Here is a 27146-nt window from a genome sequence, read left to right as displayed (position 1 = left end):
CATAAGAGGATACACTGCTGGGCATAATAATTTCTTTTGCGAAGAGTTTTACGTGAAAATGGGCTGTGAGGATGCTCGGTCTTCGGGTTATCGTATATTCGAAGCTCCGAGTTCACTATCATCAATTCACGACTAAGTATGCTTTATTCTTGTGCTTCTTTCTATCGGTCACTGATCTGCATATCAACATAAATGCAACCAAGTATGCTACATTAATAGGTTACTTGATACCATTCAGTGTAGAATGGCTCATTGCAACGAATACTTTAGCATTTAGAGGCTTCGCACGTTGATATATGGTCGGATGAGGTAATACGATAGTGTGGGTGGCGAGGGACAGTGTATACGCGGAGAAGTCGGCCAAATTGCACCCCCGTGTATCTGACATGTTGCTCATAAAAGCTAAAAGGTTTATTTAATATCCTCTATAGGAGATACATTTTATCTTTTAGATCCAGATTGGCCAATTATGCTGCGTAGAATTAGAAGTTGTGGGCGTCTGCGCATTAGTCAAACCGCGTGTTTAATAATCAGATTATTCTATCCCTTTATATAGGCATCAGCTAAAACTGCAGTTCCTCGCCGACCAGTAAAAAGAAAAAAAGAACGCGACTTTCAAGTGTTCGCCGATCTACATGAATGACTCGCTCGAATGTCGGCGATTTGACGACGGCCTTGGCCGGAATCCATCACCAGACGTTGACTGAACAACGGAGCAGCCAACGCCGCATCAGAGCTCGATCGGCCAGGATTCGGCCAAAGAGGGCCCAATATGTGGCCAACGCCTGGTGAGAGAACGCAAGCCTCGCTTCTCCTCGCTATACTGTTTAACATGAGAGCTTGGTGATGTTGGCTTACTAACTTGAATTGTGTCATCTTATTCAAGTGATGCCTGTCGAGGACGCAAAGTCCGCTGCACCGGACAGAACCCATGCGGGCGATGCTCTAAGTTTGGGATTCCGTGCGACTATGGAGATGAAAGTGCAGATGCTGCAGTCACCAAAGCTTCTGAGGCTACCAGGTATTTTCTTGCGATATCATATACTATGTCATCCTGGTAGATATCTTGGGAATGTTCGTTGCTGACGATGTGAAATTGAAGTGGTGAAATTCAGAAACTCAAGAACGACGTAGCTGTTATGCAAAGCAAGCTTAACCTGATGCTTTCAAACCTTGAATCTCTTCAGAAGCATACGAATAATCGACCAGAATCTCATAACAATGCAAACTCCGAGTCCAATACGACGATGCACTCGCCATCCTGGAATTTTCCTTTACGCTCACCCACTATACCGTCTTCGATAACAACAGTACATGGTACTCGCCGAATATCTCCATCTCTACCTTTCAAGGGATATACAAGCTCTGACTGGAGTTTACAAATGGCGCAGCGTTACCTTGGTGTGTTGCAACATGGAGAACGCGAGTTGCCCATTACTCCCCAGTCGGCAACACCACCGATACCCTCGGTTAGAGGAGAAAGCAGTCAAATAAGGACACAGAGAGACGCTTCTCTCGCCAAGCGATCCCATAAACTACTATGGCTCATCGGCCGTTCAGAAGCGGTTCGTCTCTGCGATCTCTACGAACGTGAAATAGGAATGATCTATCCTGTAGTCGATATGAGCGAGGTGAAACACAATCTTCATTCGCTGTATAGTGCTTATGAAGCTATGAACTATTCGCCGAGGTCACACATTTCTACTGTGGAAGCGCCGGAGAACGTGATTGATGGCGACGTTCAGACGTTGAAGCTCATTTTGGCGATAACACTGCTGGCTGAGGGTGGCGGTCGACATACAATGGGAGAGGCGATGTGTAAAGAGGTTCAACAGCAGCTAATTTTCCCAATGGGACGATTAAGCGAGCTGAAAGATGTTGAGAACATGGCCCTCTTGGTTCGTACCCTTTCCTTTCTGTTCATCAGCAAAGTTTCCGTTCATCTGCTACACGATGCTTTCACTTTTCTGACATATCCGACGACATATAGGGCGTCTCTTTCTATTTCATGAACGACGAGAACCAAGCATGGCGGATGATCGGGCTGGCTGCACGCCTGTGTATCGAACTCGGTTTACACCAAGTAAAAACTTCATACCAAAACCATCCCGACCCCAAAGCTTCTACGAGAGCGATTACGCTATTTTGGGATGTTTATATCCTTGACCGACGCTTTAGCCTCAGCACGGGCAGGCCGTTCGCAATACAGGATATAGATATTGACCCAGCGTTACCGAAACCAGTCAGTATTCCTCAATTGGCGTCGTAGCCTCATATAACTGTTGCATTTGAGTGCTGCTGTTCTTTTTTCTACCCATATTATGTTGTATCTCTTGTCACTAACCTGCAAAAGGATAACCTATCACCATATGTCCGCAACATGATCGCCTTTGCAAGCATTGGATCTCATGTATGGGCATCACGCATCTCTATCGAAGGCAGCGGTTTACATGGCGAGCGAGACAAAATTGCCTACCTAGATTTCCAAATTCAACAGTGGAGCAACGCGCTCCCTTCTGCCTTGAGGTTATTCAATACTCAGACTTCTTCCCTTGAGGAAATAAACTTGGCCACGACTCCCAACACACCTCTTGATTTTACCGGCATGGGAGACAAATCGTTGTTCATTCGCGCCCTGCTCTATCTCCGCGCCAATGAGCTTCGTATCTTAATCCACAGGCCTGCATTGCATTCGTCTGACTCAATTCAAAAGAACCCTCTAAATGCACGTGCTGCTGTCGATGTTGCACGGCGGTCGCTCAACTTGTTACTGTACCTTTGTCGCCTACCTACACTTCATCCCATGCACCACGTCTGTGCAACTCATTTCTTAGATTCCTCGCTTACCGTCTTACTCCTTGCAGTCTCACACGCGCCAGAAACCTTAGGTGCTGAGATCCGTGATCAACTACTATCTGCTCTTAGCTTGCTAGAAGATCTTAGCACGACAACGAGCCACTCGGAGAGCCTCTGGTCTACTATCCGAAGTTATCGAGGCCAAGTAAAGAGACTTGGTAAAATGCTTCAACTGGAGAAGATTCACAGCAATCAAGGAACACCAGCAAAGGACGCATTCTTCACGCGAACGCAAGACATGGAACAACTTACCACAGGTTTTGACATGGAAGACGTTCCGGTATTTGACTGGGATATCATAGCGGGCCAACCTTTGCCTGAAGAATGGTTCAGCGAGATGCAAGAGCCGAGAGGACAATGACTGTCAGAGTTTGACTTCCCGTAAAGTAGACCGGAAGACAAAGGCACGGTCTCAGGAATCCGGGCTTCTATATGTATTAGCTCTATAACTCGTGGTGTCTTTAAATAAGCTTATTATTCTTCAAAACTCGCTTAAGCGTGGTTTCCAGATCTTCCTTTGGTCACAAAATCAACACATCTATACCACCAAACCGCTCACCACCAACCGCCATGGCTACCACCGCTACTTCCCTCAATATGTCAAGCATTCTGTCCCCTGCCGCTCAATGTACTCAGGAGCGGGGGCTGTCCCGCAAACCAATCCCTGTACCTACCAAATTCCAGTTCTACAATCGTTCCTTTCACGCCAAGCATCAAAGCGCCGTTCGAAGCCATTCATTGTCTCTTTGATTACCTTAGGGAAGACAGCAGCCACCTATAATGACACATCTGACCAGAAATTCACCATTGATCTATCACCAACACGAAGCAGTCAGGTTCCTAATAATCTACGGAAAAAATTGGCTACTTCTAAGTTCTGGATACAATGAAGTTCTTGAATTCTTCAATCACATCAGCAGCACATATGTGACTACTATTTTGTCTATTATATCTGAGCTCACCGGCGCCAATTTGAACCAGGGCCATACAACAGGCAAAATCAACTACCGCTTATGCGACTACACCCCAGATACAGCAGCCCCAGACAGTGACAATGGCTGTGGTGCCCACACTGACTACGGCACCTTCAGCATCATTTTTCAAGATGGCACGCCAGGGCTTGGGATAGAGGACGCAAAGCAACCCGGACGGTGGATACAAGTACCCGGAGACGCAACTATCATTCTTGCAGGCTGGTGCACTGTCATCTTGACCGGGGGTTGCATTCAGGCAACTCGCCATCGGGTTCGACGTACACCAGGTGTGCGAAGATTGAGTGCTGTTCTATTTGTGGCTCCAGATCTCGATATAGAGCTCAAGCCTCTTGAGGGTTTCTGCTTAAATCGCGCCTTCTCAGACAAGATCATGACAGGCGGAGTCGACGTGAAGTGGTTCAAGGATGTTATGGGAAAGAAGTGGAGACATCGTGAAGGTAATGAGGAACCTGACAAGTATGAGGCAGCAGCACAAGATGAAATCATTGAGAAGTTGGTACGGGACTGATAATATGCTAGCTTGGCTTGCTAGCAAGGAAGAAACGTGGCTCTGACTGAGGAGTCGGCAGTCTATCATATAGGGTATAGGGGTCGATGGAGAGGATGAGTTGACTGACGGCGGGTGTAGAGAATGTAGCTGACAAGCCTTCCTAAGAGCGGAGATGGCATCTATTTGACTGTCCATTCAAAGCTGAAAATCGAGATTTCAATCATTTCGAGACTTAGTTAAATGTCAGGATGTTGAATGACTGATAACATCTAGTCGAGGTGGGACCTTGAGCACCACTGGAAAAAGTGGACCGAGGCACATGTGATTTAGTAGGCTGTATTAGCAGTCGTGGAGATGTATCAAACTAATTCAGGTATGTTATGTTCAGGCCAAGTAGCCTGTCACGACACTCTTCTCTATAACGAACGTTTCTCTTCTGGTCTTTGACCACAAACCGTAGGCACCGATGCTAATTTGGACAGAATATTGTGAAGAAAGAACACTGTGTACACGTCCTTGTAGATTTCTCTCAAAGCCAGCTCACTTTCGCATCCTGCTCAATCTTAGTCCATATTTCCGAAGGAATCCACATAGCGGCGCTCGCTGCGGAACAAGCAACCCAGATACCTGTGAGAACTTGCAATAAAGGGGGACAGAACCTGAGATGTATGCTTAGCCCCATGGTCTGAAAGGGTAGTTGTATAAAGACGTACTGCTTTGAGCTGAGACTAATAAATCCACCCCAAAAGAAACACTGAGAGAGCCAGATAAGAAGCTGGCTCGAGACTGCAATATAAAAAGGATGATAGGCTTTTGACTTATAGTCATTTGACAGTATACTTCTATGGGATATAAGCGGAGTCAGCTCATCAGTAACGTTGGGGGCAACTTGATTGCTATTTGTTAACATATTAAACGTCGTATGAATGGCCCATAGAAGTACGAGAGTGCTTATAAGCCATAGGAGCGCCCCGTTGTACATGATCTTGGCTGAATTTCCACCCTCTGTACTTTCTAAGCTCCTAAAATAGAGATTATGTTCTAGGCCATACTTGATGGTCAACAACATGTAAGGAGCCGATAAGCATTGGAGGAGCACCTCTCCGAGTAACACAGACGAGATTTCCGAAAGGCTAATAGACCTGGACGGTTTGACAACACTGGGGAAAATAGTCGTCAACCAACTAACACGAGGCATTGTTCCCCAGAGCATCATCAACCCAGTAAAGGGAACATTTTCATAGCCAGGTACTGACACGACAAGTAATGTAATCAAGAGGTTGGCGAACAGTTGAAGGGAAGCTGTGCAAAATGCTACAGATAACCAACTCTGTAGAATAGGGCGGCGTACAATTCGTCGGAAGTCTTTGGCGTTGATGAGAATTGTGCTGAGGAGTAGAGGACCCATGTTGACTAATGTGATACTTCCAAACTTCCACTCATTTGAAGCACAAGTCTGTGTTGTTTGCTCGGTTTCTGAGTCCGGTTTGAGACTCCATCGCCATGGAATCATCTCAAGGCGGGACGGGTTGGTCAATTGGCGCCAATTGGATGGGAGACCATGCCACCCTTCCACACTACCGCAAAGGTCGTGCAACCAGTGAAGATAGTCGATGCGGCCCTCAAAGGCGTGGCATGAACCTCCGCAGGAATCATAGCTGATGTCGTGGCAGAAGCAACTTCTTTCTACAGCGCGTTTGACATTGCAGTATCCACCAGGGGAGCTGATCTCGCAAGCATCAGTCGCACATTGATCAACCAGATTAGTGACCTTATTTGGCATATCCGTGACGCAGGTTGGCCATTTCCAGTGTTCAATAGGCATGTAGGCAAATCCTGTAGTCTTGAGATCATTCGTCCAGTTGTCAGGTAGGGATACCGATCCGCAAGTGCTGTTTAACCAGAGGCGCTCTTTCGTCATGTCCAAAGCGGACGCTGAACAGGGTTCCTGTTCAAAATCCAAGGTGAAAACGTTGCAAAAGCAATCTTTGTCAAAGTATTCGCCAGATGGAAGGTAACCCCGGGCGAGGCTGTATCCGGCAGTTACAAAATCTAGGGCAGTCATGGACTTGAGAGACTGACTGTATTCCCAAGGGCGTTCGGCATTTCCTATGTGTAGGGGAGTGGCAGTGAAGACGCAAGATGCTACAGAATACTGAAATTTTTCATTCGACGAAGCGGATCGCGATGTAGTTAGACATGTTGGCGCATGATTAAGCGCTCCAATGCCAGCGTACCCCTTCGGTAGAGAGGACGGCCACAGGTTCGTCAACCCGTTCGCATCACCGACATCAACAAACCAAGATCGCCCAGTGATGTTGCGAGTCCAATGATACAACTGTGCCTTTGCAAGGATAGACCTGCTGCAGTACGGGAGGTATTCTCTGAGCACATCAGGCGAGAACTCGATGCTCAAACAGCTGAGTTCGGTGAGCCATTGGTGATGCGTGCAGATGACACCAAATTGTGATGTGCATCGCTTCTGAGTGCATTTGGTCATGGCCTCTAACCAAGTGTCGTGGTCCTGCTGTGCGATGCATTGTGGCATAGCAGTCAAGTCCTCAGGGTTAACCCAGCCGTGATAATTCTTGTACATATCTGCGACATCGTCGTCGTCAATTGTATCGGCCGTATCGTGTAAACCCGCAATAGCACTCTTGTTAGTAACAGAGGCGATGGAAGTGCAGGGAGAAATTACCCATCGACATTGCGGCATAGACTCTAGCAACACTTAGGAAAAGGCAGTATGCTGCAATCGGCCTCATTGTGTCCCACGTTGCGCTAATGGCCTTGTTGCAGTCAACTTGTTGCTACTACTCGGACTCTAGTGATACGTTCTTCAGTAGGGAAGAGGGAAATGGATAAAGGCGTCGTCTAGGATGAAAATGGGAAGATGATTGAAGACAGGCAGCTGCTGTTTGCACAATGTTTGTTGGGCGACTAACTGCGGTTGTCACGACCCAAACATTTATGGGCGCAACCATACTCGTAGGCCTCCCGGGGAGGCAACATCTGGTTCAATCTCGGATAATCCAACCAATAGGATCAAAGTCGTACTTGGTCAATACAACTACACACAATTCAAGTCGTCCTTAGTCAACACGATCATGAATAACTTACATAGTAAACGGGCTATAGGGCAGTTGCAGCTTGCAGCATAAGGAGGATTACGTAATGTGATTATCAATAGTAAAAGTGTTCATGATGGTTCTAATGTTATTATAGTTATATATGAATTGATGGGACACTTTGCCTTACGTGCGGTGGATGTGATCATATATCATATCGATTTGTTTCTCCTCCAGGGTCCTTGTTACTGGCGATGATTTGCCGAATTTTTAATCTGACCACTAGGTACGCATGGAATGTGTTTCGATAACAAGTAAACCACTTGCTGTTTCAACACGCCGAAAAGAGCGGCGCAAATGAAATTTGTTGGCGTCCAGGGTAGGTTCGTCAACTCCATTGATGTACCTTGCAAAGGCCCTGAACCGCTTCCTCACAACTATCTTGGAAGACCTGCTTACCAACTTACGTGACAAAGGGATATAAGACCCGTGCGATTAGGTTTGACTATATTGTTGACGCCAGTGATCGCGTCGGAATTCTCCGCAAGAAGCATTTCGAGAAACAAGAAGCAACGATGACTTGGTCCCAACTCAAAAAAGGTTGCATGTAACATTGGCGTCTAACATGTCTTGGATGATGCATGGAGCTAAACCTGTATATTACTTATGCTTAATTGTAGAATCATACCCTTCTACGTCATTCCGTAGACATCTCATTCGTCCAGAATATAAGGTTTCTTTCAATCATCTATTTATCAACATCAAGTATTATGTAGGTCGTTTCTCTATCACCTATCTCATCCCATCAAGAAATCGGCAACCATAATCTCCTCATTTGCGGACGGCATCAGCAATTCCAATCTTGAGCTTCTCAAAGTCAAACAAAATAACCTTATCCTTAGCAAACGTCTCTCCAAGATTCCCAATGATCCAATCCCCATCGCCCAAAGTTCGCACGTTCAGCACACACGCGGTCTGTGTACTCGAAATGGCAATCTTATCGACATAATTCTCCGGAAGTATTTCCCACTCAGGAGTCCCCGCACCAAACTGATACTTGAGCGACGGCAGCTTAGAAATCTTGGAGCACGGCACGGAATAAAACGACTGGGCTCCGTTATTAGGAGCCGCAGAAGCATCGAGCCTAATCGGTGTTGCGCCCGTAAGTTGAACCAGACGAGCATAGCTGTTCACTGATACGGGGGCACCGCGGCCGAAACTCGCATAGTCAAAGACAGCTCCCGATGCCGTCTTGTTGAGTGGTTGCGATTCATTGCCAATCAGGTGCTGTGTTACCGGAAGGGCCCAGTAGTTGAGGATTTCGGGGCTTGTGATGATGTCGATGATGTTGACTTGCAAGTTAACAACGCTGTCGTACCACTGGAGACTTCCCGGCTGGATGAAGTTTGCATGATATCCTCCCAGTGATTGTAGCGCATCGTTGCCATTGCACAGAGAACGCGCTGGTGCAGTGTTGCCAAAAGTACTGTTGTAACAATACAGAAACGAAACAATAGGACTAGAATACAACCCTTGCTTCCAAAACTGATAAAAAGTAGATTGTGTAGACTGATTATCCGTCTTGAATACCGGAGAAAGTCCAAATACACCCGTAAACGGAAACGCGCCCGGCTGCGGGAACTGCATATCAGCCAGCATAAAAGTGACGGGCGCCGACAAAGACCCAACATGCTGGACATCATGTCCGAATTGGACAGTAAGAGGAGCCGGCCCGAAGAAACCATTTGGATTCCATGTCCGGCTGGGATACAAGCTCGTTTGGTTTGTAAAGGTAGTTGACTGGGATTGATTGAAGAAAGCTTGTCCCGGAGCAAGGCATGAAGCCGTGTCATGGGGATTGCCCAAGCAGAGCGTCGAAAGCGTAAACTGGTTGATCCAGGTCCAATCCATCAAGGAAACGATCTCTTGGGGAGGCGTGCCGATGGAAATAGGCGTCAAGAAGCCCAGCGAGCTCAAAGTGAGCGGCAGGTCGAGAGGAGCGTTGGAAGGGTCTCGACAGACTCTGGCACTGGACAGCCCAGCAAGCAACAGCTGCAGGAGAGATTTGCGTAGTGAAGGCATCTTGAGGTGCTGACAATGGTTTCCCTAGACTGTCTCACATGTGGTACGTAAAAGCTGCTTGGCTACCTATTGGATGCGACATGAATCTGTTATATAGCGTTGCCAAGAATTGGCGTAAGCAATAAAGACTTGAAATAGTAAAGACCATCGGAGGTATTTATTCAACAGCTTAGAGCCAGAAATAATCCTCCGACGAGTTGGTGATGCGACGGTTCCTTGTAGTAAGCGCCTTTGCGCGGTCATGGCAGGGGCAAGGATAGAGCGAGAATCATGTCCTGAGGCCCTGCTTTAAACAACAACTGAGGATACTATTGGCGGGAGAATGTAATCAAAACTCCATACAAGAGGTAGACTTATGACTACTTTGCTGTGCAAATTTCGTTTCTCAAAAAATAGATTGCTACATACTAATGGGTATTATGCAGTGTTGAATTGAAGTTACATCAGAGAGCTACGTATACTACAACTAGGAAATAAGCATTGAATCATCAGAAAGGGAAACAGAAATATGAACAAGAAGTAAGAAACTTTACAAAAGGCTTAGTAGTAAGAAACTTTACAAAAGGCTTGGTAGAATAGCCTTTCCATCAGAAATGCCCACAACGTCATTAATCAGCACCTCAGTGGCATTGTCCAGCAAGCCACGAGCCTTTGCCTTGTCCACCCATTCCTCCAAACTCAGCACCTCCAGCTTGATGCTATTCTCCTTTTCCAAGTGTTGTTTCAGCTCTTGCACTGGAATCTTGTTCTTTCCACAGTGGTGTGCAAAAGACAGGCCTTGGCCCACATCATACAAGGCGGCGGTGATGCCTGCAGCGACGGCATCAACGGGGACAAAGTCGAAGCTCCCTTGCCATGAGGAGAGATCGGGAATCGCCTGGAGATTGAGAGAGTGCTTGATGACACTCTGCATCAGATCGGTCTCGGGAGCATTCTCTCCGGTGATACTACTAGGGCGATGGATCCATATAGGTAAGTTGGAATTTTCCGTAACTTTTTCCAAATAGACCTCGCTGGCCCATTTCGTTGCGGAATAGCCATTCGATCCATCAGTTGGCGGTTCGTGCTGAGAGACTGAGAAGGGAGGAAGACCATCTAATCCAGTAAACTTGACAACTCCAGCAGATGAAACGTAGTGTAGCGGAATTCCGCGGGATGCGGCAAGGGAAACAAGGGTTTTTGTGCTCTCAAAATTAGGACCCCGAAGGGATGAGTAAGACTGTAGAAAGGAGACTGTCGCGCCGTTGTGAATGATACGGTGGACACTGTTGGATAAAGTGCTGAACTCAGTTTCCGATAGACCAAGCAGTTTGTGAGAAAGATCACCAGTATACTGAATTATCTTTGGTGACTCTATAGCCAGCGGATGAATTCCACGGAGCGCCACACAATGCACCTTGGAAACGCGCTCATCGGCAACAAGCTGACGAATAATAGATGATCCGAGGAATCCAGTGGCACCGGTAAGAAGAACCTCAAGGTTATCAGACACTTGTTGAAGGATGTTGCCATCTGCAACAGAGAGAGGCTGTACCGAAGTCTCTTCTTCCCAGTCAATCACCTCATCGACCTCGGATAATTGCAACTTGCTCGCCATGTTACCCAAGCTGCTAGACTGGAACAAGTCAAACACGGAAATATCAATGTCAAAGGCTTCCGCAATCAATCCACGAAGCTTAACCATGAGCAGAGAATTGCCACCGATGGCGAAAAAATCCGTATTGGCGCCAATCGTAGAAACATCTACACCTGGCACGACCTCAAGCCAAAGGCCTCTCAATTTCACTTGCGTCTCGGTAAGATGGCCACTCTCAGTAGTTGAAGATGCACTGGGAATGGGCAGCTTATCCAAGGCGTAGCGATCGCGCTTTCCAGATGAATTGACAGGTAACTCATCAACGGCGATGACTCTCGCAGGACGCATGTACGCTGGTAGAGGCAGTTTGGATCGAAGTTGCTCCAGCGTTCCATCAGACACGGCGTGTTCCTTTGCAGCTAGAACGACAAAAGCGGCCAAAAAGTCCTCAGATGAGTCCTGTACTCTTCGAAAGCTTACTGACGCATCCTTGACGATTCCCTCACTAGCCCTGATGATGGTGTTGGCAATGTCGTTCAGCTCAACCCGGAACCCTCGGAGCTTAACCTGAGTGTCACCGGCGATACGGCCAAGGAAGACAAGGCGGCCATCGGGAAGAAACTTGGCCTTGTCACCAGTTCGGTACAAGTGTCCAGGGCCATAAGGATCAGGCTGGAATTTTGAAGCGGTGAGCTCATCGCGATCGACGAATCCCTGAGCCACGGCAGGACCGCCTACACAAATCTCTCCCGGAAATCCGACTGGAACTGGCTTCAAGTTCTCGTCAAGGATGTAGGTAGAGTAGTTTGGCAGTGACTTGCCAATGGACGGGTTTTGAGTGTCACGCGGCGCTGATAGGCTCAGCTCATCCTCACCGATGCAGTTGTTGATGGTGATTTCTGTCGGACCGCAGCCGTTAAAGAGGCGCAAGCGGGGCGCCCCAAGGCGGAGATAACTGTTTAGAAGATTGGACGACATGAACTCTCCGGCTGAGAAGGCAGATCGCCAATAAGAAGACTGGCGGAGATAATTGGAGCCGTACCTCACAATCATGGAGTATTCGGTTGGTGTCATCCAAGTGTAGGTAATCTTTTCATCAAGTATGAGCTTGGCAATTTGCACGGGATCTCGTCGAGCCTCTTTCAGAGCAATGACAAGGGTACCGCCTGAGAAGAAGGCCTGGCAAATTTGCGCTAGAGACAGATCGAATCCAAGCGAAGATTGCTGCAAAATTATTTCTTTTTCCAAGCCATACTTTTTGTAAACTCCGGCGATGTGGTAGATAAGATTGGAGTGGGAAAGCATGACTCCCTTTGGAATACCAGTTGTACCGCTTGTATAAAGGATATAACCAGTGGAGCCTGGATCAATCGTTGCAGCATCAACCGGCGCAGTCCCCGAGGTGGCCTTGGAGATAGACACCAGAGAAGCAGAGGTTTCGAATTGCTGAACGGATGGCTCGGTTGCATCATCGTATACAAGGATCGACGGCTGACAGTCCTTGAGAATCAGGTTTAGGCGAGGTACTGGATTCTGAACATCCAATGGCACATATATGCTGCCAAGTTTCTGAATAGCCAAAATGGTACAAATAGCATCAATACTTGGCTCGCAGTAGGAGCCGATTCTCTGGCCTGTCTTGGCGCCAGCTTCAGTCAATAGGGCTGCAATACCGTTAACTCGTGCGGTAGCATCTCTGTATGAGAGCGTAGCACCAGAGTCGTCCCTGATGGCAATTGCATCAGGCTGTTCAGCGGTCCAATGATCAAGCCAGCCGGGCAGATGAAGAATGGCTGGCTCATATGTCTCGCCACGAGCAAGCTGTAGGCCAAGATCTTGACTCGCGGGGGGAGCAAGCTCAACCGCGTTCACATTCAAGTTGGGCTCGCGCGACAAGACATCCAGGAGATGTGTGTAAGTAGCGAGGATAGTCTGCAGATCGTGATCAGTGTAGAGGTAATCTTGTGTCTTGAGCGCGAGAAGCACTCGACCATCAGGGAAATTTTCAATCTCAAAGCTCAAATCATACCCGTTCCTGGCGTCTTCAAACTCAATTGTCTGTGCCTGGCACTCCGCAAGAGGGACAGATTGGGTCGATCCCATCTTGTAGTTGACGACGACTTGGAAGAGCGGGCTGTGGTATGTGGATCGTGGCACTTTGAGCTCGTCCAGAAGTTTGTCAAAGGGCACTCGAGAATGAGCCAAAGCTTGGTGAACTTTGTCTTTGGCTGCTGCCGCTAGACTAGCAAATGATTGAGCGCCGCCAATCTTGAGCCTGAGAGGCAGAAGATTGACGAAGAAGCCAATTGTGTCCAGGAATTCCGAGTCATTCTTGTTAGCATCCGTAATGCCAACGCACACATCACTGATATCTAATAGACGGGACAAGAGAGTTTGTGTAATGGCTAGATGGAAATGGAAAGGAGTAACATTCAGGCTGCGTGCTGCGGATTTGATCTGGGTTGTGATGTGATCAGGGAGTTGCTTTGTCAGAGCTCTAGTATTATACTCGGTCAAAGGGATGCGAGCTTTGGTCTCAGTAAACTCGAACAATGCCAAGGTCTCCGGCAGTACAGAATACTCAGACTTCCAGTACTCGAGATCATCGCTCCATGTGAGCGTCTTTTCCCTGTTGGCAAAGTCGATATACTGGTGCTTCAGAGGGCTCAAAGGGAGCCCTGCGTAGGCCATTGCCAAATCCTTGACCAACGTTTGGGCGCTGAATCCGTCAAAAGCAAGGTGATGGAAGCCTAGTATGAAGAAGTGCTTGGATTCTGACTCTGCAATGATAACAGCCCTCATGTTTTCTCCGTTCTCAAGGCCAAACACATGATTGCGCATATTGGAAAACTCACGCTCCACTGTCGAGCCCTTCTTGTAGTCGAGATCAAAAATCGCATCCGAAAACACAGCCTGCATAGGAATGTTCGTCTCTGCGTCATTATAGAGACAGGTTCGGAGCGACTCGTGACGCGAAATGACTTTTCGAAAAGCATCTCGGAAATCGTTGATTCGAAGACGGCCCGTAATGCTATAGGAAAGTGTCACGTTGTACGTTGTAGGATCGTGGAGAAACTGGCACAAAACCCACAATCGTCGCTGAGCAAACGACATTTCAGCCACTCTTTCGATCTGTAATTGCTCCCGCTTCATCTTTGTCTCGAGTTCCGTGACATCGGAGGATGAGCGAGGAGGCGAAACACCTCGACTAGAAGGGGGACTCGATCCGTCGAAAACAGACGGCGCAATTGAATGGGGGGCAGTAGTCACTGCTGAAGGGGCGAATAATGGAATCGGTTCGGAGGTCTGCGTAGCAGCTCGAGGAAATTCCTGAGATACCTTTTCAACGACAATCGCTGGTGGAACGGCATCACCGCTTGCTTCGGAACCAAATGACACCTTACTGGCAGCCTCTTTGGAGAGATCCGTCACTGAGGCTCCACTGAGAACCTTGAGGACTGGCACGTCCACATCTAGCTCCTTCAAGAACCAAGAGCGAATCTCGACAGCGATTAGGGAATCAACACCTAAGTTCATTAGTGATTGTGACACTTGGATAGATCCCTTGGCAGCTTGCAGCATCCTCTCAAGCTTGGTGCAGAAACCTTCCTGAATGAGTTCCTCAGCTTCTTCAGAGCTAGTTGCCTGGGCGAGTCGCTGCGCCAGTGACATGTTGTTTGTCGTTGTTGTCTCGACCTGGCGGACCTCGGTGAGCGTATGATGGCAGAATTTTAGATCCTCATGCCAGAAGGGTCGCTGGACATCTTCAAGCAGGCTGTGACGGTTCAAGCCGGTAATGAGATCTGGAGAGTGCTCGGACTCCAGTCGACCAACCACGATAGCCTCGGAAAACATATCGAGAAAGTCCTGCTCCGGGATTGGCATATAATTATATTGGCGCAGGGTACTCTCATAGATGCCGGTTGATGACACATAGCCAACTCCCAACACCATGCCAATGTGGATGACGGATGCCGCAAGCCCTCTTCGTCTTCGCTGCTCCGCAATGGTGGACATGAACAAGTTTGCCGCGACATAGTTGGACTGGCCACGGTTACCGACGATACTGGCCAGAGAGGAGAACATGATGAAAAAGTCGAGGGGCTGATCATGAAACAGCTCGTCCAAGTTCTTAGTACCGTCAACTTTGGGGCCGAATACGGTATGGAAGTCTTTTGCTGTCAATTCACCGAAAGAGCGATCAGAGAGAACCATCGCGGCATTCACGACACCGGCAATGGGGGGCATGTCTTGTTCAATCTGGTCACGCACAACCGCTAGAGCACCCTTGTCCGCGACATCCAGGCCGTAGAGGTTGACTTCAGCTCCCAAAGCAGCCAGTTCCTTGAGCCAAAGCTGGTCAATCTTGCTAGGGTCTCTTGTCGTGAGGGCAAAGTATTTGGCGCCCTTGGATGCCATCCAAAGACAGAGAGCTTTGCCCAGACCACCAGTACATCCTGCAAGCAGGTAGGTGTGATCGGCTCGGAAAAGCGTAGAGGGGTCGAGGAGAGATATTTGAGCTGGGACGGCTGAGGCATCAGTGAAGTCGATAATTGTCGAGTACTTGGTTACTGACACAGATTGGCTGCCCAACTTGGACAGTGGGAGAATATCCACGCTGGAGCCTGCGGACGGCTGGAGTTGTGCTAGGTCCACAAGCCTTCTTACAGACTCGGCAAGAAGGATCAGCTCCCCCTTTGATGAAGGGGAAAAGAAGTCTTGCGCATTCCTGTAAACGCACTCCCCAGGCAGTGAATCTGACCAGTGAGATACAGGTGAGAAGTCAACCAGCAGCCTCGCGGATGCGGGGACAGCATCGCGCAATCTCTTCTCAGATGCGTATTTGTGAAGACCAACGTTTTTAACACTCAGACCAGCCTTGGCTGCTTTACGCTTAATAACAGTTCCGAGGAACTTGTCGCTTCTATGCAGTACAATCGTGCTTCCAAAAGGAATGTCAGAGATTAGCTGGTCTGCAATTAGGGCAGATGTGACGTCTTGCAGGAGAGTCGCAGCGGTTGATCCCTCAGCGACTTTGAAAACGCAGCCAGATGGCACGCTAATGGTGGAACCATGAGTGCTAGACAATGCAATGACATTAATGGCAGGGTTATGCTCCAAATGACCAGCGGAAAGGAATGCTGAGGTCGAATCGTTCAGTCGTACCGCCGATGCCAGAGAGTGTGACACTTTTACTTTGACCAGACCAGCATCGACGGGACGGAAAAGGGTGGATTCGCGGGTCGACAATACATAGCGGTCTCCCATAGTGGATACGTCAATAACGTCCTTTGTAATGGCTGCCATGTTTTTGATGGTCATCTTATGAGCGTTCAAGCGATCGTTGAGAAGCGTGTCGGGCAAGATTCTCAGGATCTGGAGCTTGCCATCCTTGACTAGCAACTCGGGCTCATTAGTCCAGACCACCTCACCATTGAACTTTCTCTGGGCAGCGTAAATAAGTCTGATGACTGCCCCAGCAATTATGGACACAGACGTGTCGGTAATGTCATCATCAAAGTCAATGTGCTGTACAGCGACGTGGGGATACTCGGCAGATAGACCTCTGCAGAGGCCAACTGAGAGGTTGCCATACGGATTGTCGGAACGAGCCTTGTGCGAAACCCACAGCAGTTGCCTACTCTCTGGGAGAGTTTTCTGGAGCGCAGTCAATTTCACCTGCGTAAAGTTTTGCAGGACAGGCTCATCCAGATCTTCTAGAATGACAATCGCCGTTGTTGGCACAGGTGTGGATGCAACTTCTGCAAGAGTTTTGACCAACTTAATCTGCGGCTTCAGACCAGAAACTGCCGACAACACTTTTGCGGTTCGGGAAGCAACTTTTTCAGAGGCACCACCAACGATGGTGATGGGTGGGCACGTCCAGACAGGGTGCTCGGCAGAAGTCAACAAAGGCTGTCGTAGAAGAGCAACATCAGAATCAACGGCCTGCGAGATCATGACTGATGTCATGTACTTGGACTCGTCGACAAAATCGTTGATGACATGGTCGACACCAGAAAATCCCGCATTTTTCAGGAGACAATCCCACTGGTCCCTTGTAATCGTAGGGCCATATCGACGGCCATCATCACCTCCCAGCCACCAACCTGACAAACCGGCCATCATCAATTTAACACGGACGATTTCGCTAGTGACTTCGAGGAGAAGCAGTTGGCCACCGGGCTTCAGCAGTCGACGGACGTTTCGCATCGTCTCAGACAAGGTCTTGGTGGCGTGCAGCACGTTGGAGGCAATGATAAAGTCGTATGTCTTCTCCTGGTAGCCCTGCTCAATCACATCATTTTCCGCATTCAGCGGCTTGAAAATCATCTTATTAACCCAGGGAGCAAAGGCCTCTGCGGCTGCTTCAAAAAAACCGGTCGAGATGTCGGTAAACGTGTAGCTCTCAAACGTTGTACCGAGGGATTCGAGGATTCCGTTGGTAGCACCACCTGTGCCGGCACCAATCTCGAGAATCTTCATGTGAGGATACCGGTGCGAAACTTGCTTCGCAATACGACCCATGAAACCGTTGGCTCTCTGGAAACCCAAACCGAATTTGTAGAACCTGTTAAGGACATCGTCTTTGATCATGTGTTCCAGCATGGTGGTTTGGCCTCGGACGACTTCGGCGAGGTTTTCTCCCACAGCTGTGATGAGCTGAAGATCGACCTGGTTGGGGAATCTGGCTCTTTGTTGAGCTAGCCACTCGTAAGTATCCGACTTCCACTCCTTTCGGATGGTAGGGTGGGTGCCCTCCTCGATCCATGGGAAGAGAAAGTCGATCCACTCAAAGATGCGCTGGAAGTGCCACACCATGGCCGGAACCTCGCTACGATCGATCTTGTCATTGAGCTGCCGAAGGTAGTAGTATGTGAGTCTCTCGCAGAGATCAACTAACTCTAAATCATCAACGTGATCGCCGCGACTAGTGGGCAGAGAGGCCACGGCACTGGCAATGTCCAGCTCCCACTGAGGCCTGGTGTAAAGTTCCTTGTAATCTCTCTGACTGGGAGGGATAAGTGAGGTACAAGTCAGGCCTTCCAACTGTATGATACCCTTGTTGGAGCCGCTCTCAAAAATTTCAAGATCTGCTGTCAAGTTCTGAGCCGACGACTCGGTGATGTAGGAATCCACCTGAAGGCATCGCGCCGACTCAACAAGGCGTCTGCTGACGATGCGAAGCTTACGCATCTTTGTGGGAACGAATGGGTTTCGCAGCGTTCCATCTCCAGGCCAGCAGAAAGCAGCAAAGATGGACTGGAAGGCTGCGTCGAGGATTGCTGGATGGATAATGGTGGGCAGTTCCCCGACCGGAGCCTGAGTAGTGGTTGAGCTCGACATGCCCGACTTTCGGTGGATCGCCTCCAGGGCTCGGAACGGACCTGTGTAGTTAAGGCCAATCTCGGTAAGGGATGTGTAGAAACGATCAATTTCGATGTTGCTGAGAGACACGACAGGAGCCACACGGCGAGGCAGGACGTCATCATCAGCCGCGCCAAAGACAACACGAACGCTTCCTGAAGCATTACATCTCCACGGAGCGTTTGCATCACCTGCAGGAGAGTAGCAAGCCCACTCTGCGGTGGTAGTTTCTGACTTGGGGTCAAGCTTGGCCGGCTTCAACGTGAAGAGAGTTTCGACACCGGGAGTGTCTTGGGATAGAGGGATGGCGTTTCCAATTTCGACATTGTACAGCTCAATCAGCTCGACTTCCCGACCTAGAGTCAGTGCATTGCACGATTCCAGGGCCATCACCAAGTATCCAGCCGCAGGATAAATGACCTGTCCCTCGACTCTGTGGCCATCGAGCCATGGCAGCTCCTCGATCCTGAGGATGTTCCTCCATACCATGGACTGGTCGATATCCTCGGTGGATCGATCACCAAGCAGCGGATGGCGGGCATTTGGCTTGCTGCGGAAATTGCGTGACTTGCGCGACTCCTTCCAGAAAGATTGCGAGTGATCCCATGGGTATGCAGGAAGATTTATTGCAAGTTGAGGTGAAGAGTCGCTGTTGAATGCTTTGGTGAAGTTGCGGAAGTTGATGCCTGAGGAACCAAGGTACATCCAGAGGAACCCCAACGTCTCACTGATACACTCAACATCATGTTTTCCACGAGAAAAAATTCCCTGATAAGGCGGTACAGAGGCTCCCGTTTGCTTGTAAGTCTGTGTGAATGGCGCCTTGAGTGCTGGATGCGGTCCGACTTCAAGGGCGACATCGCAGGGAAGTTCACCGTTGGCAGCGAGTTCAACCGCCATGGAGAAGAGCACAGGGTTGACCATGTTGTCTTTCCAGTATTCTCCAGTCAGTGTTTCGATCACATCGCCCTCCATTCGGTCGCCGTACACGCTGGAGAACCAAGTGCAGCCCTCGCGAGGCTGTTTCGGCTCGATCTTGCATGCGGCCAGCGACTCCATGTAGGGCTCTGAGCAAGGGATCATGTGGGAGGAGTGATAGGCGGTATCAACCAGCAACAGACGGGCAAATGTGCCCTGCTCTTGGAAAACGGCCTGGGCTTCTTCGATGGCAACCTTGTCTCCGGAGAGTGTGACGCTTGCCGGGGCGTTGCTGGCGGCGACGTCGATGCGGCTGGGGAAGTTTTGCTCCACAAAGTCAGAGGCCTCATCATAGGAAAGACCAACAGCCATCATGGCACCCGCTTTCCCTGTGCTGCTGCGTGCGAGACTGGCATGAACACCACGGTAGTAAGCAATGCGAATGGCCTCCTCTGCGGAAATCATGCCAGCCGCGTAAGCAGCACCGATTTCTCCGGACGAGTGGCCCAGGACAACATTAAACCTGACTCCCGCCAGAGCAAGAAGATCAACGAGCATGACTTGGACAGCTGTGCATAGTGGCTGGGCAACAGCAGCTTCGGCCAACCGGGAGGTGTCCTTATCCGCGAGGATCTGGTCCTTGAGCGTCCATGACGGAGGATCAGGAAGGCTTTGCAGGGAATCTTGTAGCTTCTGCAGGATTTCAGCCGCAACAGCAGACGACTTGAGGATTTCTCTTCCCATTGTTGGCCACTGGGCTCCCTGTCCAGTAAAGACGCCCAGGAAACGTGGCTGGCTCACCTTTGCACCCACATTGGTGCCAGTCCAGCTGTCATCATCCAATGCAATCTGCAATTTTTCGATGAGCCTCTCTCTGCTATGGCCCGCAAATGACGCTCGAACAGCATGTTGAGATCTACGCTCCCCTAGCGTGAACAACACATCCTGCAGAGTGGTCGAGTGATCCGAGGCAAGAAAGTCCCGCGTGGCGGAGAGCATGCGCTTGAGCGTGCTGGTTGAGGTTGCAGAAAGCAACAGAGGATTTGGGATAATCGACTCTGGTTTCTGAACCGCGGCTTTGACACTGCCAGCCTCGTAGCTCTCAATGATGGCATGTGCGTTTGTTCCTCCAAACCCGAAAGAGTTGACACTAGCTCGTCGCGGGGCTCCATCCCTCGTCTCCGGCCAAGGTATCGGCTGTTGGGGTACTTTGAGGTTCTTGACGTATGGGGTGATGCCGGGGTTGAGTCTTTCAAACAGCATATTGGGAGGAATAACGCCTCGCTTCACGGCCTCGCTGGCCTTGATAAGACCAGCAATGCCGGCACAACCTTCCAGGTGACCGACAACAGTCTTAACGGATCCGACATACATGATATCCCCGCCATCAGCTGCTTTGCTCGGAAAGAATGCATCATGTATGGCTCGCGCTTCGATCGGATCTCCCGCAGGCGTTCCAGTTCCATGGGCTTCAAAATATTGGCATTTATCCTTGTTCCAGTCGAGACTTGCACGAGCGTACGTCTGTCGGATCAATGTCGTCTGTGATTCTGAGCTCGGAAGAGTGATACCGTTCGTTCCTAACACAGGGCATATTAGTTTGTCTGGTCTGATCCGATGACTCAAGATTGATTGCGGCCAAACTCACGTCCGTCCGAGTTGACTCCAGTTTCGCGGATAATGCAGTGAATATTGTCCTTGTCAGCGATGGCCTGAGACAGGGTTTTGAGAATGACTGCGCCGAAGCCCTCGCCACGCGCATAGCCATCCGCTGAAGCGTCCCACATTCGGCTTCTACCCGTTGGCGAGAGCATGTGAAGCTTTGACTCTGAGATCATCATTTCAGGTCCCAGGATGAGGTTAGCACCTGCAGCACATGCCACCTTGGATGTACCCATTCTCAGAGCCTGGACAGCTTCGTGGACTGCGACCAGACTGGACGAGCACGCCGTGTCAATGGTCATATACTTTAAAACATAAATGTTATAGTAATTGCTATACTTCTACTACCTTAGTATTTAAGCCTCTGACTTTTTTATAACTGGCGGTAAATATTTATTAAAATAACTATTTTAATTAAACCTAGTATACTAAATAAAATATTTAATATAATTACTATTTACAATTACATTACTAAAGTACTTTAAAATAATAGTTGCTATATTTTCTTTATAAATATAACCATTAGTATTAATGTCCTATATGTGCAAATATCTAGTTAAAGAAAGCATTTTTAACTTACTTTTAATTATATATATTTTAAAATTAAGGATTACTTATGTACTATATGTAAAAGCAATATACAATTCGCCTATGTAAAGGGCTTTTACAGCTTAGTATACGGCGATGAGATTTAATAAGTACACCGTGTTAATAGTTATAATATTCACTAACCTAAAATATTACACTACCTAACACCAGTATTAAAAAAATCTATACCCACCATTAAAGCCTATGAGGTTAGTTCTGATATCTACGTCCTATATATCTTAGTAATTGTTAAGGGGCTAACTCTACGCGCCGCGGCGGGGAGTCGGGACAGCCCTAGCCAGGGTGTAGAGGAAATTGGGGATAATACGAAAAGAGAAGGGCAACTGACATCACATGCCATAACTACTTGTTACAACAACGTGTGCCGCCGGAGAGAGGAAGGGGGAGGGAATATCAACATCACATGCCATGACTACTTGTCACAACAACGTGTGCCGCCGGAGAGAGGAAGGGGGAGGGAATATCAACATCACATGCTATGACTACTTGTCACAACAACGTGTGCCGCCGGAGAGAGGAAGGGGAAGGGAATATCAACATCACATGCCATGACTATTTGTCACAACAACGTGTGCCGCCGGAGAGAGGAAGGGGAAGGGGATATCAACATCACATGCCATGACTATTTGTCACAACAACGTGTGCCGCCGGAGAGAGGAAGGGGAAGGGAATATCAACATCACATGCCATGACTACTTGTCACAACAACGTGTGCCGCCGGAGAGAGGAAGGGGTGAAGAGGTAGGAGAGAATCAGTGTAGTAGATAGATAGAGGGGAGGGTATTATATTATCCTCCTAGTCCAAAGTCTCCTGGCTTTAGACTGTTAGTATTACTACCCTTTAAAGTAAATGGAAGTAAACTTACTGAGTAAGAGCTGAATGCCATGAATATTCACTGCTATTATTGTTGCCATCTAGGTAGTCGTTGGCAGTGTAGAAAGACCGTTAGCTGGAGTTGTCTTCGTCGCCATTGTCGATGAAAATGTCGCCATTGTCGATGGAATCCGGGTCCATGTTGGCAGTATGGTTGCGTTGGATGGCCTGTAGCGGATTAGTCTTAGATGCCCATAAACGAGCGATATGTTGGATACATACATCGCGAATGTCTTGGGCGAATGCTTCTTGAATCTTTTTGTCCCGGAGGGGTCCCCCAACCTAGAATATCGAAATGGCGAGTTGTGGCTCCGTATGGTCGCCACTACTAGGTCCACCATCCCCCTCCCAGCGAAGGCCGTAAGGATGTTTGTCCTTATGGTACCATAGGGCGTACTTTTCGAGGCCGGTTGTCCATTCCCTCGTTGACTCCGTTGTCGAAGGGTCCTCTTCAATGGCTCGCAATTTCGTAAAGTACGTGTGGGCCCCTTGTACCCACGTTCTGAAACCCCTTTTGCGATAGTGTGAGAGAGTCTCCCACATATCCGGCCACCCACGAAGCTTAGCAAACAATTGGTATGCGTTTTTTAAATTCGTATAGTCGCCATAGTACGAGATCTCATGTCGGAGAAGATATCTCACATCGACGCTGCTGAGGATTGCACGGGTTTTGGCGAGCCTAAGCGAATCTCTAGCCACCTTTGCGGCTTTCATTGCGGTATCAGTATTGTAGCTGCCGCGGGCCTTTTGACTTTCCCGACCTATAGCAAGATTCCTCAGAAGGACCTCGCGAAGTTCTTCGTCGTTCGCTGTCTGACGCTTACGCTTCCTGGGCCCCTTTTGGACTCTCTCTTTTGACGTCAATGTGGTGGCCCATGAGAAGTGACCTGGGCTCAAGACGTCGACGTTTGTAATGGCGGCGGCGGCGTTCCAAATTAAGTCCGTGTATATACCCTCTTGGACTGGAACCTGATACAAAAACCTGCTTCCATGGTGACTGTAGAAGACCAGTTGACGAATTTGGCCATCTTGTCGATCCTTGACAACGTAAAAAAAAGGATCCTGTTTGAAGACTTTTGTCGATATCCCAAGCCGGACTTTGGTCAGCCGTATTGAATCATCGGCTCTCAGCTTGGCGTCAAAAGCTGTAAAGCACGAACTTCCGACAAGGACTACCACAGGTGAGGACTTCATAATGGCGTAATTAAAATCAAGGCTGAGTCTCTTGATTGCTGGCCATTTTGCGCTGCCGAAGATGTCGGCCCAATTAGGGTCACGGGAGGCCTCGCGAATTGGGATCATGTCGGAGGTCGATACATCTGGCGTATGGCCGATTTTGACGTCGTGTTGGCGGAGGCTGCAGTTTCCGGGGTCCTTCAGTGGTAGTCAGTAAATGCGACATCATGTCTGGTGTCAATGCTTGTACAGAACATACCATGACATGAGCGAAGTGGAATATTGATTTGGCTGTGGTCCATGTGGGGTAATGCCTGTAAAGTGTATCAGCCATATCCAAGTTTAATATTCAACATTTGACGAACCATTGCATATGGAGAATAGCACCCAAGGGCCCCGATGGCTTTGACAAAGTGGTGATGTCGAAATCTCCTCCCTCTTCGCCCAGGATTTCGGCCAATCCCTCCAAGTATTTGTCCCATGCCGTATCCATCTCCAGGCAGTGGGAATGCCACCAAACTCGGCCGGTGTCGTTACGGAAGTCGGTGACATCGACAAGGGATTTCGGATTTTCCCTGTCCCTAAGCCTATAGATATGAATTAGTATAGATCATGCTTGGTGTGTGTGTAATAGGAAACATACCGAGCAGCGAACTCCCTAATCTTCACTTGCATCCCCATAGATGCCTCGGATGCTGCCAGAAGGATGTCGAGCCAATCCACAAAGACTTGTTCGAAAATGTTGTCGGGAAGATCCATTTGTCGAAGAATCTTTCGGCGTCTTTCGATCCGATCCTGGCGGGAAGTGTTGCCCTCCACATCCACCTCTTCGGCCTCCATTTCCTCTTCGGAGCCTTCAAAGTATAGCTCCTCGTCGAGCTCCTCCACATCATCCCCCATGTCGATGTCGATGTCGATGCCCATGTCGACGTCTTGTTGGCGGTCCCCATTTCCCTGCTCGGGCTCTGGGTCTTCGACGGGACCCTCGACATTTTGACTGGCCAAAGAGTCGCTGGGCTCCTCAATGGGCTGCTGCGCGAGTCTCTTGCTTCGGCGCAGGGGGGCGGCGGGGGCAGTTGATGCGGATCGTTTGGCGGCCATTGTAACGAGTCTGGTGACGAACAGTTGAGGAATTGTGGATGGTATCGGCGTAATTGGCGTAAGTTTGAGTCGTTTCGAATTGCTTTGAACGTATCTTGTGTCGTTTCTCTCCAAGTTTTGGTGAACGACTGTTCAATCTGGCAGTCTTAGCGAGGTACACCGCCCGGGCAAAACCACCAGATACATGTTCACAGGTACTCTGCACGCCCAGCATGTAGATTGGCATTAGGTAGATAAGGTAGTGATAGTAAACCCTTTGTTGCATGTCCATTGGCAACGTATGGAACGTGTAGAGACTATACCCGCATGAAGGCGACTCAAATATTACAGAATGGTTGTCCACTTCCCTCATCCTCCTCCTTGCTTTGATACTCATCCACACACTACGCATCTCTCGTTCTCCTGATGAATTACGCAATCGAATCGTTCTACATTCCCTTCGATCAATAGTTGGCCGCCTCGGCACCAGCCCTACTGTATTCACCCTCCAGTTCACGAAGACACGCACGCACCCCGTATGCCCTTGGCCGCCTTCTCTGCTGCTCGTGCACTCTGTCCGTAGGCGTGATACCCTGATGCCATTGTAAATGTAACTCCAGTTCATTACGAGGTAAAGCGGTAGCTACAGATATCGTCATGGTTTCGGAGAATAAGTATATATTAATCGGAAAGCTCCTTAAGAAGGATTGAAACCAGGGTCGAAACAGCAAAACCCCCCACCACCTTCGCAATCGGCCAAACAATCTCGGCCACCTCCCGCCCAGTTCCTTCTTGTCCTTGTCCTTGTCCTTGTCCTTGTCCTTGTCCTTGTCCTTGTCCTTCTTCTTCTTCTTCTTCTTGGGCTGCTGCTGCTGCTGCGGCGGCCTCGGCCTCGGCCTCGGCCAGAATCTGAGCCTGCACCTGAGCCTGAGCCTGAGCCTCTGCTTGTGCCTGTGCTTGTGCTTGTGCCTGTGCTTGTGCTTGTGCCTGTGCTTGTGCCTGAGGCTGCGGCTGCGGTTGCGGTTGCGGTTGTGGTTGTGGTTGTGGTTGTGGTTGTGGTTGTGCCTGAGCTTGGGCTTGGGCTTGGGCTTCTTCTCGGGCTCGGCGGATCTGCTTCCGCTGGCGCATATTGGGCTGTCATCTGTTAGTTGACACTCCAAGCAACATCGGCTGGGACTGAAAGCTCTTACCCGATGTTTTCTGGCCGAAGCCACAGAAGACTGGGGGCGGGGGGGCAGAGACGGCGGCGCGGGAGGGAGAGGCATCGTTGTATGATAGTGACTGTGTCCAATTAGCTGGAATTGAAGCGGCGATTGGAAAAGCCAATGAACGTACAATCTTCACGAAGATGCTTGCTTGAAGATTCTTCAACGGAGTAGAGGATACCCAGGTATTTGCCTAGAGGTGAGGTGGTTCACGCCTCAGGCAGCCAAAATCCAGGGGTACCTAGGTACCCAGTACATGTCAATCGCTGTTATCAAGTAGCAGCTATCTAGGCGTGCACTCAGAATTCAGGTATCTCTATATCTAGGGTACTAAGACGCTATGCTGCGACCTGTATTACGAACATCGCCCGGTGAAGAAATTCTGCCGCGTCGCAATGTCAAGACCCAGGTCTGCGCAAAATTTTCGCAAAGGTTTTTTTCCCTCTCCCAAGCCATCATCAGATTTCGTTCGTACGTACCCTTTCCCATGAATTGGTCAATCAGTGTCGCTAATCGATGATAGTCAAGATTTGAAGTACAAACCTCGACAGTTGTTTTTTTTTACTTTTTTTAAAAAAAGTCAATTCACCATGCGTAAGTTTGACGCACCCCACATGCACATGGGCGACGACCCATTCTTTCGGATCGCTCCCGATCCTTGTTCCTAGATTTGCCACATTCCATTCGATCTTGTCCAATCAATGTCTGGTTCCTAGCTGACTTTGTCTTAGCTCGTGCCGCTGCCGCTGCCACTGCTGCTCCCGCCCCTCGTCGCCCCGCCGTAAGTTAAATGCTGTCCTAGTACTTGTGCGCCACAGAAAGCTGACAATGCGGTACGGAGTACAAGACCACGCGATTCCAATGGGTCTGTGTGACCCTAATGGTTTGCGCCGCCCTGCTGTTTTCGGCCTGGTTCATTCAGGCATTCTTCGACTATAAAGTCCGGCTTCGTGCCGCGACTTGCGTTTGGCCGGCTCCGGCCCCAGCCCCCGCCCCCGCCACCACCACCAACGTCGCCATCACCAATGGCAGTCCTGCCGGGCGCCTTTTGGCGGAACTTTCTTCGACCGTCCGTGGGCTTCTCGCCCAAGATGCTGCCCTCCCTGCTGCTGCCGCCGCCGCCGAGAACCTCCCCCTCCTGGCCCCCCCCCCCCCCTGACGCCGATACTGCCGTGGTGCCTTTTGGG

At 49.3% G+C, this 27146-nt stretch overlaps 8 protein-coding genes across 8 annotated transcripts; 3 read left to right on the top strand and 5 right to left on the bottom strand.

Annotated features, from left to right (window-relative positions):
• Nucleotides 1-639: 639 nt before the first annotated feature.
• Nucleotides 640-3217, top strand: V8C40DRAFT_281335 (Zn(II)2Cys6 transcription factor; the record flags this gene model as incomplete). Its single annotated transcript, XM_083221588.1, has 5 exons — nt 640-788; nt 887-1021; nt 1103-1898; nt 1991-2242; nt 2354-3217. The coding sequence occupies 5 exons, from the start codon at nt 640-642 to the stop codon at nt 3215-3217; spliced, it is 2196 nt and encodes a 731-aa protein (XP_083070642.1).
• A 419-nt stretch (nt 3218-3636) lies between these two features.
• On the top strand, nt 3637-4418 carry V8C40DRAFT_281332 (uncharacterized protein; the record flags this gene model as incomplete). Its single annotated transcript, XM_083221587.1, has 1 exon — nt 3637-4418. The coding sequence occupies one exon, from the start codon at nt 3637-3639 to the stop codon at nt 4357-4359; it is 723 nt and encodes a 240-aa protein (XP_083070641.1). The 3' UTR covers nt 4360-4418.
• Nucleotides 4419-4663: 245 nt separating this feature from the next.
• On the bottom strand, nt 4664-7263 carry V8C40DRAFT_252089 (uncharacterized protein). Its single transcript, XM_083217311.1, has 3 exons — nt 7042-7263; nt 5055-6986; nt 4664-5000 (listed from the first exon to the last, which is right to left on the bottom strand). Exons 1-3 carry the CDS (start codon nt 7104-7106, stop codon nt 4871-4873), a joined length of 2127 nt encoding a protein of 708 aa, XP_083070640.1. The 5' UTR covers nt 7107-7263; the 3' UTR covers nt 4664-4870.
• A 977-nt stretch (nt 7264-8240) lies between these two features.
• Nucleotides 8241-9491, bottom strand: V8C40DRAFT_276506 (pepsin-like aspartic protease; the record flags this gene model as incomplete). The annotated part of the gene is made up of 1 exon (XM_083220852.1): nt 8241-9491. One exon carries the CDS (start codon nt 9489-9491, stop codon nt 8241-8243), a length of 1251 nt encoding a protein of 416 aa, XP_083070639.1.
• Nucleotides 9492-10047: 556 nt separating this feature from the next.
• V8C40DRAFT_281330 (putative PKS-NRPS protein) lies at nt 10048-21317 on the bottom strand (the record flags this gene model as incomplete). Its single annotated transcript, XM_083221586.1, has 29 exons — nt 10048-10197; nt 10228-10239; nt 10279-12558; nt 12595-12701; nt 12741-12746; nt 12783-12888; nt 12931-13028; nt 13059-13274; nt 13311-13611; nt 13642-13941; nt 13978-14208; nt 14242-14275; nt 14309-15702; nt 15736-15807; nt 15841-15894; nt 15925-16147; nt 16697-16710; nt 16747-16829; nt 16869-16886; nt 16923-16962; nt 17002-17283; nt 17314-17538; nt 17575-17610; nt 17650-17925; nt 17968-18079; nt 18119-20452; nt 20489-20532; nt 20563-20933; nt 21002-21317. 29 exons carry the CDS (start codon nt 21315-21317, stop codon nt 10048-10050), a joined length of 9735 nt encoding a protein of 3244 aa, XP_083070638.1.
• Nucleotides 21318-22570: 1253 nt separating this feature from the next.
• On the bottom strand, nt 22571-24775 carry V8C40DRAFT_276504 (uncharacterized protein; the record flags this gene model as incomplete). Its single annotated transcript, XM_083220851.1, has 6 exons — nt 22571-22666; nt 22721-22746; nt 22828-23872; nt 23934-23988; nt 24040-24261; nt 24318-24775. 6 exons carry the CDS (start codon nt 24773-24775, stop codon nt 22571-22573), a joined length of 1902 nt encoding a protein of 633 aa, XP_083070637.1.
• Nucleotides 24776-25435: 660 nt separating this feature from the next.
• On the bottom strand, nt 25436-26019 carry V8C40DRAFT_268488 (uncharacterized protein; the record flags this gene model as incomplete). Its single annotated transcript, XM_083219963.1, has 2 exons — nt 25436-25888; nt 25945-26019. The coding sequence occupies 2 exons, from the start codon at nt 26017-26019 to the stop codon at nt 25436-25438; spliced, it is 528 nt and encodes a 175-aa protein (XP_083070636.1).
• A 554-nt stretch (nt 26020-26573) lies between these two features.
• On the top strand, nt 26574-27118 carry V8C40DRAFT_268487 (uncharacterized protein; the record flags this gene model as incomplete). The annotated part of the gene is made up of 3 exons (XM_083219962.1): nt 26574-26619; nt 26691-26740; nt 26801-27118. The coding sequence occupies 3 exons, from the start codon at nt 26574-26576 to the stop codon at nt 27116-27118; spliced, it is 414 nt and encodes a 137-aa protein (XP_083070635.1).
• Nucleotides 27119-27146: the final 28 nt, after the last annotated feature.

Source organism: Trichoderma camerunense (assembly GCF_050948025.1).
Source record: "Trichoderma camerunense strain CBS 138272 chromosome Unknown V8C40scaffold_15, whole genome shotgun sequence".
Taxonomy (NCBI): Eukaryota; Fungi; Ascomycota; class Sordariomycetes; order Hypocreales; family Hypocreaceae; genus Trichoderma; species Trichoderma camerunense.
This window is presented reverse-complemented; position numbering and strand designations above follow the sequence as displayed.

What these genes read in the sequence shown, in the direction of transcription:
- V8C40DRAFT_252089 (XM_083217311.1), bottom strand. Translation starts at nt 7,106, where the DNA reads ATGAGGCCGATTGCAGCATACTGCCTTTTCCTAAGTGTTGCTAGAGTC. An exon ending in GTCTATGCCGCAATGTCGAT is followed by an intron (nt 6,987 to 7,041) that starts GGGTAATTTCTC and finishes GAGTGCTATTGC; the next exon opens with GGGTTTACACGATACGGCCG. An exon ending in ATTAGTCTCAGCTCAAAGCA is followed by an intron (nt 5,001 to 5,054) that starts GTACGTCTTTAT and finishes CATACATCTCAG; the next exon opens with GTTCTGTCCCCCTTTATTGC.